This window comes from Cuculus canorus, chromosome 26 (assembly GCF_017976375.1).
Source record: "Cuculus canorus isolate bCucCan1 chromosome 26, bCucCan1.pri, whole genome shotgun sequence".
In the NCBI taxonomy this organism is placed as follows: domain Eukaryota; kingdom Metazoa; phylum Chordata; class Aves; order Cuculiformes; family Cuculidae; genus Cuculus; species Cuculus canorus.
The window spans coordinates 1,824,620-1,839,391 of NC_071426.1; the positions used below are offsets into that span (position 1 = coordinate 1,824,620).

At 53.1% G+C, this 14,772-nt stretch overlaps 1 protein-coding gene across 1 annotated transcript; it reads left to right on the forward strand.

Annotated features, from left to right (window-relative positions):
• Positions 1-1,342: 1,342 nt before the first annotated feature.
• On the forward strand, positions 1,343-2,499 carry TCIM (transcriptional and immune response regulator). Its single transcript, XM_054088960.1, has one exon. The coding sequence runs from the start codon at positions 1,397-1,399 to the stop codon at positions 1,715-1,717; it is 321 nt and encodes a 106-aa protein (XP_053944935.1). The 5' UTR covers positions 1,343-1,396; the 3' UTR covers positions 1,718-2,499.
• Positions 2,500-14,772: the final 12,273 nt, after the last annotated feature.

Consider the following 14,772-nt stretch of genomic DNA (forward strand, 5'->3'; position numbering starts at 1 on the left):
GGAGAAGGGGTCTGCACTCAGACACATCTCTCCGCCCTGTCTGAAGGAGCAAAGATTTTAAAGGGAATGTGAAACGGGAGGCAAATGGGTGGCGGTGCTCTGGATCTGCTCATCGCTGCAGTCCAAGATCATCTCCACAGCTCTCCAGTGAATGAGGGAAATCCTCTGGGGCCGTTGGTCAAACCAGCATGGGGACAGGAACTGTTTCTGGACTTCTTCGGAAGGATGAGTAACAGGGGTCATCAACACAGGCTATAAACAAGCTGCTGATTTCCCAAGCAGTGCCTTTCCAGCATGCAGCTGCTTTTTAGCCATTAACCAAAATACACTGTCTCCCTGACCTCAAGTGACTCTCCAACCCAATGCCATTCTGGGCCAGATTCAGTTGTGCTCAATAACACCGCATTTCTGAGCCCATCAGGACCCTCCCGTGGTCAGAACCGGCCCCTCTGAGGCAGCCCTGCCCAGTCCGTGTCCTCAGCAAGAGGGAGTCATGGATATCTTGAGTTGGAAGGGATAAGGATCATTGGATCCAACTCCCTGTTCCTCACAGGGCTACTTAAACCAAATGCAGATGACTAAGAGAGAGTCCTCCCAGCCCCAGCGCCTGGTGTTGGCCAAGGGTGGGGTGGAGAGCACAAACTCTTCTGGAGAAAACGAACGGCACCAGTGAGCTGGAAGTTAAAGAAAGAGTTGAGTCGAGGCAGGAGCAGGGCCACAAAGTTCTCAGCGCAGAGGACGCGGTGGGGCAGAGGGATCTGACCTGCTGTGAGTGCTGCCGTGTGCGGCAGGGCAGATGCGGGGAAGTCACACCACAGGACACTATGGACCAGCTGCCTTTGGTAATCCACTTGCCACTTAGAAAACCCAGCTTTATGAGTGCTACAAACAATCTGCATCAGCAGAAAGCATCCCATGGTCAGACCTGAGCAGGTTTTGCTGTGCTGCCGTCTGACCGAGACACAGACAAGAGCACGTCTGCATGCACGGGCTGGCAGCAAGCACCTCTCACTAGTTTTGCAAGAGCTCTCACCTAGAGATTTAACCGATTATTATATTACATATTCTGAATCGGAGCTTTTCTGCACGTAGGAAAAGGCCAAGGAAAGGTTTGAGCAGTACTGGCTTGCAGCCCCACAACGTTTTGGAGTTGAGTGAAGTGTTCAAAGAAAAACCATCTCCATGGCAGAAACAGCAAACTTTTCATCCCGGCTGCACAGCAGAGGAAAGTTGGCAACTCAACTGTTAAACTTGCCTGGGACTGCTCAGTGTTGACATCAGCATGATCTCATCACTGTAACTTGAGCCCTACGGCTTCTCCTCCAGCTTGCCTTTAAATTCCCGTCCCTGGAGCCAGCACAGCACCGATCGCTCCGACTGGGCAAACCCCACGTAGATGAAAGCAAAGAGGAGCTGCCAGCCTCCAGCCATGTCCACCTCCCTGCGAGTGAGCCCCTCGGTCCACGGGTACCGCTTCGACACAGCCCTGCGCAAGAAAGCTGTGGCCAACATCTTCGAAAGCGTCAATGAGGAGTCCCTACAGAAACTCTTCAAAAACTCCGGGGACAAGAAGGCAGAGGAAAGAGCCAAGATCATCCTCGCCACCGACCAGGACCTGGAGGAGAAAACCAGAGCGCTAATGGCGCTAAAGCAGAGGAGGAAAGACAAGCTGTTGCAGTTCCTGACGCTTCGGAAATACTCCATTAAAGTCCACTGAGCTGGTGACGGGAGCAGAAACGGAGAACGTTTCAGAATGGGACTGTCGGTGAGCTCCTAGCACAGCCGGCACTGCCCTGCCAGCTGCCGACAGCTCACCCGTGGGGCGTCAGCCCACCCCGCACCCAGCAAACCGCGCGGTGGACGGCGGCATCGGTGTGGACCACAGCATCGGTGTGGACCACAGCACCACGCCCAGTGGCTCCCAGCAGGACGGCAGCTCCGGGACTGAGTCGTGAGGGAGCCCTGCACACCTGGGTGCGACTTGAGACCTTCTGATGGACTCGGTGTTCAATGACTTCACCCGTGTGCTTTGCTTTTCCAATGTGTTTCTTTGCAGTCCCGGCCCTCGCAAAGCTCCTGTGGGCTGGGAGGGAGGTTCCAGGGACCCATCAGCTGCTGATCACTGCATTTGTTCAAATGCATCCAGTGCACCGTGTGGGTGCAGCGAGTTCAGCCTTGAGGGAACGCATTTACTCTAGAGACACACTGCACAACTGTGCTTTTCCTCTCTTGGCTGTAGGTGTACAGTACAACTTGTTTGCACAGAAGCAATAATAATGTCAGACTTCCCCAAATTTACTGTGAATTTCCTTAATATTTCGTTCATTTCCCATTAACACTAAAAACCTAAATGTCATAACAACAGCTCTTATTTGTACAGATTGCAATAGCTTCGAAGACAAGTACTTTGTGGTGATATCTTATGACAATGTTGTTATATCAGCTATAATTTATTGCATACGGCGATCTGAAATCTAATAAATTATGAAGTAAATATAATTTCTGTGGTCTGAAATGCTCGGTTCTCCTGGAGGAGTGGGGTTACGCTCTTTTTTTTGGTCATTTCATATTGATTCTGTTCCAAAAGCAGGCTGCCTGCACCTCTCCATCAGCCCCAAGGATGGGTTTGTTGGGATGAGGGCGAGAGTCACCCTCAGCCCCTGCCTTCCCCGCAGCCTCGCAGGCACCGAGAGGGCCCCGTGGTTGCTGCGGTGACTCTGGCATCCCCAGAAAGACCTCACCGAACTGAACCGTAAATCAGACTCAATTGTTTGCTCCGCTATACGCTAAGGGACATTTACATCTTTTGCAATAGCGTAACAGAAAAATTGGCTTAGAAAAGGGGCAGTTTGGAGCCTCAGCAAGCGGTGCGGTTCCTCAGGCTCTTTGTGTTCCTGCAAAGCAGAGCGAGAACCCGGGCTTGGCTCCTCAGCTCACAAAAGTGAGTTATGAACACTTTGGCAGCAGAATTGGGCTCAGCTTTTCTGCAGATTATGCTGTACTATCATGATAGACTATGTTGAAAACACTCAAAAATAGCCAAGACTGGTTATTTTTAGGCATGTCCTCTAATAACCTGCGGGGTTAGAAAAAAACATTCCCATGGTGCTGCTTAGAGCAGAGAAGATAAAACAACTCAGAAGAATGATAGAGCAGCTACAGTATTTTTTGCCTACAGTAGAAATTCCAAATTGCCTATAAGTCAAGGAACCTAGAAATAATCCTTTACATTATTAATAGAATGGATAATTGTAATTATTTATAGCACAGCGAAGCAGATCCGGGTGCTCCTCGAGAGCACCGGGTTGGGGATTGCAATGCCCAGTGCGTGGTACGGCATCGGCTCCCCTGAGCATCCCTGGGGCCTCCTGGAAGTGGGAGATGGGAGAGGGATCCACAGCCTTCAGCGCAGCTGGGAGGGTGAGAGGCTGGGGTGGCAGCGGAAGGGCCCCCCCCAGCACCCCTGCCCTGTGCTCCCATCACTCCCACGCTCGGCATCGCCTGCCGAGACCTCGCTGGGGCAGGGCAGGGGGGATGCGTGGGGGTCCCTCCTGCAGGGAAGCCTACAGAGAGCTGGGGTCATGCCTGGTTTAGGACAAATCTTTCTGGAAAAGACTCCAAAGGGTTGCTGAAGCTGTACTCGCTTGGGAAAAATCTGCTTCCGAGCAGGCTTTGGCTCACAGCAGTTGCCAGTTTTCTATGATCCGCCTTATCCCAGCGCAGTGTCCCACGCTCGGCTGCAGCTGGTTCACCCACTCCTGACACAGCCCCACGCACCCACACGGAGTGACACAAACTGCCTCAAAACAGCTGTGTCCAAAAAAGGCCACAGGACGCTCCGGACGCTGCCGTGTCACCCCTCCTGCTGCCTCCACCCCAGGCACGGGGGATGCAGCGCTTTTCCTCCTACCCTGGGAGGTTTTCCCATCAGAGCCATTTCTCGCAATAAACATCGAAACAGAAACCAGAGGGGCGATGGAGCTGCCGAATCCATCTGCCTCTGGGGTGTTAAATGATGAGACCCTGACAACTCTGCTGCAAAGCGATGCTCTCACAAATGCCCCTGTGGGTACCAAATCAGCTTTTGGATGCTTTCGACTTCCCTGATGCTGCCTGCTGTGGGACGCGGACAGAGGCTCTGCCAGGCACCGCTCTTCCCATCCACACCAGCCCCCACAGTCGCTCACACAGCTCTGCAGTTAAAGCACGCAGCATGAAGCCGCCCTGCACGAGGCACGGGGCTGTGCAGGGCTGCCAGCTTCACTCTGGGCTGCAGCCACCCGTTTCCCTGGACAGAGTTGTTCCCATGCCGTGCCTGCTCCCCGTCCACAGCGGGACAGCAGCACCCTGACTCGAGCTCTGATTCCCCGCATCCGGCCCAATGCTACCAACCACTGAGGAGCCCTGTGCATCATCCGCTGCTTTCTTTCCCAGAAGAAATAGAACCTGGAGGAAGCCACGACCGCACAGACTGATGCAATGCCAGCCGCAGTGGTTGGCGTTGCATCCTCCAATTGCCCAGACGTTCCTCCTATAAACTTTGACATAACAGGAGTGATGAGCTCCTGTGGCTGAGGGCACTTACAGTCCCATTTGCCTCATTCTATTTAAATTACCGGCCCAAGTGGCATCACTGATAAATAAAGACCGCTTACAGAAAAGTTTTGTTTGTTAGATTTTTGCAGTGGAAAAGGTAGTTTCCTTGGTCCACTTTCCTTTGTGCCGTTTGGGCAGGTTTGTGCTTCGTGAACAGCACATGGCTCAGGATAAATTGCAATTCCTTGTTATGAACTAATGAGTGTTCGAGGTGTAAACACCCAAACACTGAAGGTCCCTCACACTCATGGTTTTGCCTTCTCTGCTGCTCTCCGGGACTGCACACGGACGGCTCAGAGCCCCCAAACCTGACCCCAGTGACCCAGCAAGAGGATGGCCAAGCAACCCACCGCGGGTGCAAGTGCCGCGTTGTGCTCCTGACCCAACCTGCGAACAGAGGAGCCGCAGGGCAGGTCACCCGCATTGTGCCGGGCCCTTCCTGCACACCCGTTGCCGCAGACTCGGTGTCTGTCGCCGCACGTGTGCTGCATTCATGAGACAGCCCGGCAGCAATCCCGCCAGACGCGGAGCCCATTGTCAGCCTCCCCACCGCAACAAACGCAGGAAAAGGCTGTTCAAGGTATTTCCTCCCTCCAGGAGCCGGGCGTTTCCATTAATTCTTCTCCACGAGTCAAACTGGCTGTACTGGGTGTCCCTCTGTCCCGGCATCCTGAAGAACATGCGTTTAGAAAGCTAATTTTATCCGGCTGCTCTAATGCTCTGCCACGGACAGGAGCACAGCAGAGGGGGTGGCCGTGCACCCCCAATTCACTGCACCGGTGGGCTCCACGCTGCAGGCAACGGGGAGCAGCTCTGGAAAGCCAGGATGGAAAAATAGAAGCCTTTTCCACACAAGCTCTGGTTTGGCAGAGTGGGGAAGGTGAGGAACAGCTTGAAGGATGCCAGAAAGAGCCCAGAGGTGTTGGGGGTCAGGTACAGCGGGCAGCACCGACATCCCGTGATCTATCACCCCATCAAACAGCCCCCCAAAAAACCCCACTCTTGTGACCCTCCTGATGATGGGAAGGTGGGTTGGAACAAGTCAACAGCGCGGCTCAGCCTGTCTGCCGTGTTGAAGAGGAGGTGGGGATGTTCCCCAGGGATTGAACACCCAGTCCTGTGACCTTCCAGCCTCTCGGGAAATCAAATACAAAACATGAGCAGAGTCTGCAGCGGAGCTGGGCCAAACCTGGCACGGCAGTGTTTGTGTGCAGAGGGACAGGTTGCTCCGGTCCACGGCAACACCTCCTGGGCAAGTTTTCCTTCCACGCCATTGAGCAATGTGCAAGTTAAAGATTGACTGTGGAGCTCAACAGCACATCTGTTTTGCCTGGAGGTACAAATTCTCCTTGGCAAAGGGGCAGTCCAGCACCTCGGATGCCCCTGGGGAAGCTGGAGCTCACCGGTGAGCACCTGAACACCGGGTGTTCGCTGGCCTGGGGCAAGGCAAAGCCACCCCCTCCCTTGCCCAACCACCCTCGACTGGTGCAAGGGGAGAAATCAGAGCCTGGCAGCAGGGAGAGAAAAAGACTTTTCTGCCTGCAGGGCTAAACCCCAGCTGGTGCCAGAGCCAGCCACAGTGCAGTGCCCATCGCCATCCATGAAGGGCTCGGGGGGATTATTTCCTCCCACAAGAGCCTGGAAAGGCACAGGAGAGCAGCTGGGATGGAAGCAGCTCAGCCTCGCAAGCAGGCGGCTGGATGCATCCCCCTAGACAGGGAGGGATGCGGGCACAGCGGTGCCCGGGTGGGCAAACCTGACTCAGCCTCAGAGGGTTCGGAGCAGGGCAAGAGCATATGCTCGCAGAAAAAGGCACAGTTGAAGCATATTTCATCTGCAGAAGGAAAACCACCACCATAAAGCAGGTTAAATGTGAGTGAAGAGATAGAACGTGGCAGGATTTATGGTCAAGTTAGTACAGTTTTCATGGAAAAGTGCTGGTCTGGGATTTCAAAGCACAAACGCCTCACATGCAGCAAACCGATGCTATAGCATCACTTTGAAGTGATAGACAAGGCTATTTACGAGAAGAAAAAGCCTCAGAAATGCTGTAGCCAACAGGAGGTGGCACAGCTGCCATATATCTTTGCTAGAAAATAAATGTTAGGCTACGACTAGAATCCCAATAGACAGCCCTGGAAATCCCTTTATTTCCATTGCATCGAGCACCGCTGTGGTACGCACGGCACGGCACGGCACGATGATGCTCTCTGCTTGGGTAAGCAGCGAAGTCATTGCTGTTCCCCAGTAAGCACTTCAGAAACTGCCGTTTGCAAGAGATGCCAGGTTACAAAACCTTTCTAAAGCATCAAAACCCAAATGCCATCTCTTCCAGGATTAGTCACTCCACGGCATTCGCTGCACCTCTGCTCTGTACGGGAGGATGCGAGGGCTCTCTGGGAAGGCACAGGGGCATTTGGAGATGGAAAGGGCTGGCGTGGAGGAGGCCCATGGGCTCCCTTGCATACCAGGAGGTTTTTACAACCTCCTCTGCAGGTGGGAACAAGGTCTGGGGCTGTGAATCAGAGCTGAGCCAACAAGCCGTCACCTCCCCGACTCCGGCTCCTCTGGGCGCCCACGCGCACGGAGCATCGTTGCGTGAGCGGAGGCACCGGTAACCGAGCAACAGTTGGGACTCAGCATCGCATCCTCCTCCGTGGAAAACTCGCTTCCTTGGAATGACCAAGCATGGGCCCAGGGCTGGGGGCATTCGGTGACTCACGGTAAAGCCACTGGGTTGCAAAACACCCCTGTGGAAACAACGCAGAGCGGCTCCCCGGTCCTGCCAAGCCCTGCCTGCTTCCTGCCTCCCCACGCTGCTGGGTCAGCCAGGCGCTGCCCGCAGGGACAGGGCTCCATCACTCTGGGAGGATGATATTCCCCACTCTGGGAGGAAGATATTCCCCACCCTGGGAGGAAGATATTCCCCACCCTGGGAGGAAGATATTCCCCACGGTATCAGGAAACTATGTGAACGCTCCAAACTGGCTGAGAGGATGCAGCGGTGGAGCTTTTCAGAGGGAACATGGGGCAAAGTAAAGGGGTTTTTCTGCCTCGAGGAAGGAGTGAGAAAACAACGTAGAAACATCTCCAGTTCTGGGTGCTTTCCCCTCCTGCTGCTGTTCCTGCTTAACCAAAGGAAAGAAAGAATTTTCCAATGACGATCCTTAGATCGGACACATTCTCCCACTGGATTTTCTGTTTAAAATTCACTTGTCATTCTGAATGGTAAAGAAGTTCTAATCCAGAGGCGATTTTTCTCTCCCTCTCTCCGAGCTGTAAAGCACAGGACAATTTCTCAGTTCCCAAATATGCTCGTGAGCCATCAGGCCCTTTGCTTCTGGCAGCATTTTGGGGGGGCTCTGATTTACACCCAACTACCCTTGCTGTTTTCTGAGCTCCTTTGCAGAATGACTGCCCAGGGCTGCCAGGCAGTTCAAGGACAAAGCCACAATTCACAGCATATCGGAATCTTGACCTGAGTGATGTCCATGGAAAAAAAAAATCCAGGCAACTTGAAAGATTTTGTACAGAAGTGAAAACCTTGAATATCTTCTGCAGAAAGCACTGCCAAACGCACACTGGTTTGAACCCGATTCAGACAATGAACCTCTTCCTAAATAGAGTGTTTTAGCTGCAATAAAAGGTACAGAAAACGATCTCATGATGGTGGAGAGACATTCATCAAAGTCAAGGGCCAGGTTCTCCCCGGCTGACTGGCCAAAAAATAAAATAGATTAAAAACCCAATGTAAATAAAACATTATCTGCCGTTTGAAATCAATTATCTGCAGGTCAGAGAGAAAAACACGACCCGTGATGCCTTGAACCAACCCCCCCATTGATCCTTACGGACAAACCAGCCTGATCTTTCTGTTCACGGCAGCATCGCTGGTCCCCTCCCTGCTGCCACCCCTCAACGGCCGTTCCTGACCACGCTCCCTTCCACCGACCGCTGGCGATCCCCGCTGGAAGGGGGTCCCGCGTGAAGCAACACACACCTAATATGTCTCAGTACAAACGGTTTCCATCCGTGAATGGACACACGGTCATTTCCACACACTCTAAACCTTTTACACTTTCCCCTCCGCTGTATTTTTCTTACAGCAGTTCCTCTCCATTCTCTGTTCTCTTGGATGCACGGCCCTGCAAAGCCACAAACGACTTGGGAGGGCTGTGAGGAAGCTCAATAAGCTCCTTCCTTTCCAAGCATGGATGGGAGAAGGTAAACCTGAGCTATCAAAGCTCTGCAGCACACAGGAGCGGAGGGCAAGGTGCCTCCTGCTCGGCTGCCCAGCCAGGGCTCCATGGAAGGCTGCACGGAATGGGGGTACACGGAGACGGGGTGTATTATTTCCATCTCTGGAGCTCCTAAACCCTGGGTTTACAATGTTTAATCCTTGTCTGTGCCCTCCTCAGACCAAGCCCCGAGCTGCCAGGCACTTCCCCTCCCTCCCAGGAGTTAAAAACCTTTACACGCTCTATTGCGGGGCTTACATTTTGCCATAAGTAAATATATTAGGTATAATGGAATGTTTGATTGTAAGATTTACTGTTCTATTCTTTACAGCTTCTCAGCTGGATGCCCAGTAATTGAGCTAAATGAAGAGCCCCATTAATTCCCGGCAGCGAGGAGTGGCTCTGGGTGCCAACTGTGATGGGCAGCGCGTGGCAGCACCGGCGTGGGAACCTTCCACCGCCTCCTGCCTGAGCCTAATCCCCAGCACGGGGGGGCGAGGAAACCCCTCTGCCTCTCTGTAAGGATGGAATTATTGCCCTTTGCCTGTGATTAACGCCCTCCCCAGGGCAGAGCAGAGTCCAGAGTCGACGCACGGAAACCAGGGAGCTTTTGGCACGAACCCCGAGGTGATCCGAGGTGGCGGTTTCACTTGGCTGTTACTTTTGAGAACCTTTTGTTTTGAATGATGTAAACAGCTTTAATACCTTATAATAAAATAAAGTCAAGCACTTGAACCTGAAACAGTGTCCTAATAAATTGTGCTGCCCTCCCGGTGCTGATTCACGTCCTGCACCTGCGAAGGCTGCTGAAAGGCAGGGTTTAGCCTTCCTCCTGCTCTCAGCCGTGCAGGGCAGCTTTTGCTTCCTATAAAACTAAAGATTTCACCCTTTTATGAACTATTTTAGACCAAGCGCCCCGCTCAGTCTCTAATTGCCTTAACCTCTGTTGTGACACTATTCTCTGCAATCCGTTGCACGTTTGCATCCTTCAGAAACAGCTCAGACACTGCTCTGTAAACGGGTTACTCGAAACCCCATCCTAAGGGAAGTAGGTTTGCAGCACCATCTCTTCCTACACGGCTTCAGATCAAAGTAAACAGGTATTAATGTCAGGATAAAGCTAATAGAATAATTCTGACTGTGTACTGGTTTTTGGGGGTTTGGCCAGTTCAGATGCTCAAGCCCCACACGCTGCCCCTCGTCACTCGGTGCCAGCCCGTAGGTCCCTGCTCTGGAAGACAGGGAGGGCTGGGCTGGAGCCCCACACCCTGCAGATGCTTCCTCCCGGCTGATTCCCTGTGATTCTGGAGCTTCAGGAGCAGCGGGAGCTTTGCTGCTGTCCTGCAACGGCCACGGTCCTCTTCTTTCTCAGAAACATCTCATTTAAACTAAACAATCCCAGTCTTCCTGGAAATGACTGCCCTTGCTCCGCTGCTGGCTGAGCTTTGACTTAGCAAACCAAAATTATCTTTAGCTGAGGAAAACATCCCTGAGTCGGTACTGGCCTGGCCTTACCCTTCCACACCCCTCCGACAGGCAAAGTCCCAATTAATGCAGCGGGAAGTCAGGTTCGGCACCAGCTGAGTACCAAGCGCTGCGGGACACAGCAGAACCAGGCAAGAAATCACACAATTTCATAACATTTAGAGTATTTACATAAGGCAGGAGCACGGATGCATCCAAGCCCATCTCCACGGGCTCTTCTGCCACTGCGTTGACCACCGCCTCCACCGCGATGGCAATGCACTGCCGGAGAGCAGGACCTGGCTTCTCAGACCCCAGCATCCCCACACCCCCGCTGCACCAGTTTTCTCTTTTAATTATGTTTAAAGCTGCTGTAAACACACAACCAGAACAGTCAGGAATTGGAATCTTTCCCCTTCCCCAGAAATACTCGAAACTGAAAATTCTTTTGCCATATGAGCAGTGCGTTGTCGGCGTCCCAAGTCTCCTGCAGTAAACTGTGATCATGGAAAGGTCACGGACACAGCTGCCCCCGCGTCCCCTTGGCTCTCCAGCCCCGTCAGCCTTCGGAGGAAACAGCTCTCTCTTCTGCTAGATCACTTCACAGGGCTCTGACCTTCCTTTGATACTCAAAAACTGATTGAATGGGATAAATCTCGATTAGAAAACTAATGAATACTTTCCCCTGACGTCATGCAGCTCAGACAGCCCCTGTGGAGGGGAAAGACTGAGAGCATCTCCTGGTTTGCTGCCGGGAGCTGCTCGGCCAGCAAAGGGAAGTCACCTTGGGATAACCTGGTAACCCAGGCTGGTTCCCACAGCCCCTGCAGGGAATGCTGTGGCAGGAGATCCATCTCCTGAGCTGTGGATGCTCTGCTGTCGCAAGCGATGATGCTAACACGGGCGCCTCGCTGTTCACAGAGTTCCCGTCCATCCACGTCTGTCACCGCTCTCCTGCTGCATCACCACTGTCCCCTCTGCGGCGCACACACAGCTCTACCTGTCTCTCACCTGGATTGTGTTGGAAAGGACCTTAAAGACCACCCATTTCCACCCCAGTGCCGTGCTTTCCTGCAGCCTGGCCTCGTAAAGCCACCTGCATGCGCATCCTGAGGACTGCAGGTGGAGGTTTGAGAATTGCCCCTTTTTTTTCCTGTTCAGGAGGTTTCTTTGCTAATAAACCCAAACATTTGGGCAAGCTGGAAAGAGCATTTTTACAGCTCGCGGTGGTGCCGCCCTCCTGTGGCTGGAGAACTGCTCGAGTTGGAACAGACACAGCTTAAAAACCTGTTGTTGTAACATAACCGAGCAACTCAAGCTACAGTTATTGCTTTGCCTTTGGTCTGGCAGCGCCAAATACTTCATCCTGGCATCCGAAGCCACAGCAGGATGTGGTAGATGCCAATCTCTCTTTCCTGCACCAACCAGGCAGGGCTGAGCATCCTCCCCGAGCCCTCTGCAGAAATACGGATCTCCCAATGGACAAACCCCCCCTCTCCTGCCACTGAGATTTGCCCCAAAGGTGCAGGCAGGATTGAGGGAGAGGGAGGATGCTCTGCTCTCTGCTTCGGCACGCCTGCCTTGCAAAGGCACCAGCTGCAGCCAGTGTTTGCAGAGCACAGCCGTGTCCTCTGGAGGAAAGCTCCAAGATAGCCGTGCTCAGTGCTGGAATAACAGTTTGCCTTCAGAAATGAGCGGAAGCAGTTATTTTCAGTCCATTAAAACCTGCTGCTGCGGGGCCCTTCACCTCGCGAGCGGGCAGACCCTGCCAGGCTCAGCAGCGAGCGAGCAAAGCTAATAATCACAGGCTATTGCTCTGACTTCAACAAAAAATCACATCTGCCCGTCGCACTGCTGATTTCCAGATTACTTTGGGTCAGACAACACCAGAGTAAGGTGGGCACGACTGGCCAGGACACACTTGCTGATCTCACTGCATCTCAGCAAGGGCTACTGCCTCTGTACTGTTCACACTCACCAAAAGTTTTCCGGCACAGAAGGATCTGGGATAAATGCTTCACCCCAGTGACTCACCGGCTTCCGCAACACGATCTGGGTTTCCTACTTAGGCTGTGGCAACAGCAACCGCAACACATTTTTGTAGGGTGTTTCATACAATAACCCTTCGCTGAAGTCACAGAAGCACCGCAGTCCGCTGAGCAGGGCAGCAACCCCCCCAGCTACAGACACCGGCGCTGGAATGTGTACGGCTGCATCAAACATCTCACAAAGCAGCCGGTAAGGGGCAGGTACGGATGCTGCTGCTGCACCTTGGACATAGATTCGAGGCTGGTGCAGCAGCTCTTGGCTGCAGCCCAGCAGAGCCCCAGCGCAGGGGGAGCGGGCGAGAGCTGGAGCCCACCACATCCACCGCCCGCTCCTCAGCACCATCCTGGGACTCCACAATTGCTTCCACCCGCATCCTGGGAGCGAATCCAGTGTTTCACAGCCTCCTCTCTTCTGCATCTCACACATCCCCTAAATAAAGCTCTGCAGCACAGCAGGCAACCGATGAGGCCAGTGACCCCGACTGGAAATTTTGCATGTTGTGAATATAAAAAGCCAAAGTATATCGGGAAATGCTCAGTCAATAACCCCATACAGAAGTCCTCTTCGCAGTCCTAAGGAAGGAGGCACAGACTCTCTCTTTCCTAATAACCTGCTGGGTTTTTTTTCCCTAAAATATAGGTGATATCAATGCAGCTACAAATCAGCAACACATCCAAAGGCAGGAGGAGCCCGGAACATGTCCCGGTGTCCTTTCAACAGCCTCACCCATCACATCCTCACCAAAGCACAGCACAGGCAAAACTTGTTCTGAGAGGCGCAGGACTCGCAAGGCATCAAAAAGGGATTTCAGGCAAAAGGAACCATTGGCAGGGATGCTATATCCTCTGGTCACTCACCTTTGGTGCTAGCAGGCAGCGCGCAGTCCCCCGCAGCGGGCACAGAGCAGGGCGTCTTTGTTCATTCTCACGCTGGCTTTGGTTTTCTCACTTTGAGAATCGTCAGAACAGCCGGCACAACCGAGGAGCCAAACATTAGCACACGGGCTACCCCAGAAACTCAGCACGAGCCAAGGAGAGCAGCAATCAGCTACCGACCTGCAGCACTGGCTCTGCCCTGGAGCCCCCCAGCTCCCCGACTGCTGCCAGCATCACCGGCTGCAGCCTCCTCCACGCCAGCTGTAACCCTAATTATCCTTTAAAAGGGACACCTGTGCTTTCATTAACCACTTCCTCAGCTCTCCCGGCTCCACACCTGTCTCTCTCACCCCTGCCTTCTCCCTAGGGTGCACACAGCCCAAAGAACCAAAGCAGCAGGAACTTGAATTAACATTCAGCTAATGCCCCATCTCAGCAGGAAACGTCTCCCTGAGGTCTGTGGTGGCCTCTTTGCTTCTCAGCATCTTTTGGGGTCTGGTTTCACCCAGCACCCCACTGTGTGTTGGAGGAGATGTCTCTGCGGGGTTCAGGGATGGGTGCTGAGCAGCAAGTTGACCTGCATTGAGGTTCCTCTGGGAGCACCATGGAGGAACATTTTTTTTCTGGATATCAGAAAAAATGTGTTCACAGAAAGAGTCATGGGGCACTGGAACAGCTGCCCAGGGAGGGGGTCGAGTCGCCTTCCCTGGAGGTGTTTAAGGAACGGGTGGATGAAGTGCTGAGGGACATGGTTTAGGGAGTGTTAGGAATGGTTGGACTCAATGATCCAATGGGTCCTTTCCAACCTGGTGATTCTGTGATCCTATGCAAGAGGATGCACCAGCAGCCGGGCGCATTGCGATGCGCTCTGTCCTCTACAGCAGGAGTTCGCTCACCCGGCACCGGCGCCGCCCTGCGCCTGTTGGCGATGGCCCCGGTTTGTGCGTGCCCTCCCAGCAATTGTGCCACAGGGATCCCTGCTGCCCAGCAACCAGCCCCGCGCGGTGCCACGGCAGCTCCTCGTAACCATGCTTCATTAGCTCCCACAGGCTAACGATCAGCCGGTTCTCCATAGCCAGAGCTGCTGGAAGCAGCAGAACCCCTGCAAACCACTCCCCAAGAACGCACAGTTTTTATGAGTGTTATAAATTTTGAGGGACCCATCTTGCATCAACAAAATCCTGCGCAGATTCAGAACCAAAAGCACCCTTGATTCACTTAAAGGGACGTGCCAAAACCTCCCTTAATTGTGATAAATCCCATTCTTTCATCTGAGAAGGTGACATTTCATGGCAAATAAGCCCAAGAAATTGAGCGGAACAAGGAAGAGCTTCCTGTTTTGTAAGCTATTTCCTATAATGAACAAAGCTCAGCGTGAAACCAGTAGGCTGCAGGGCTGGTGCTCAGGGTTTCAGGTCTTTGTTGATCCCAGGCAAGCAGATGGAATTCATCACAAGAAGCTAATCAGGGACACCGAGACCTAGCTGCATTTAAAGGGACAAAAATCTCAGTCTGGGGAGTCATTAGAAAACTGCCTCTCCTCAGCACAT

What these genes read in the sequence shown, in the direction of transcription:
- TCIM (XM_054088960.1), top strand. Translation starts at nt 1,397, where the DNA reads ATGAAAGCAAAGAGGAGCTGCCAGCCTCCAGCCATGTCCACCTCCCTG.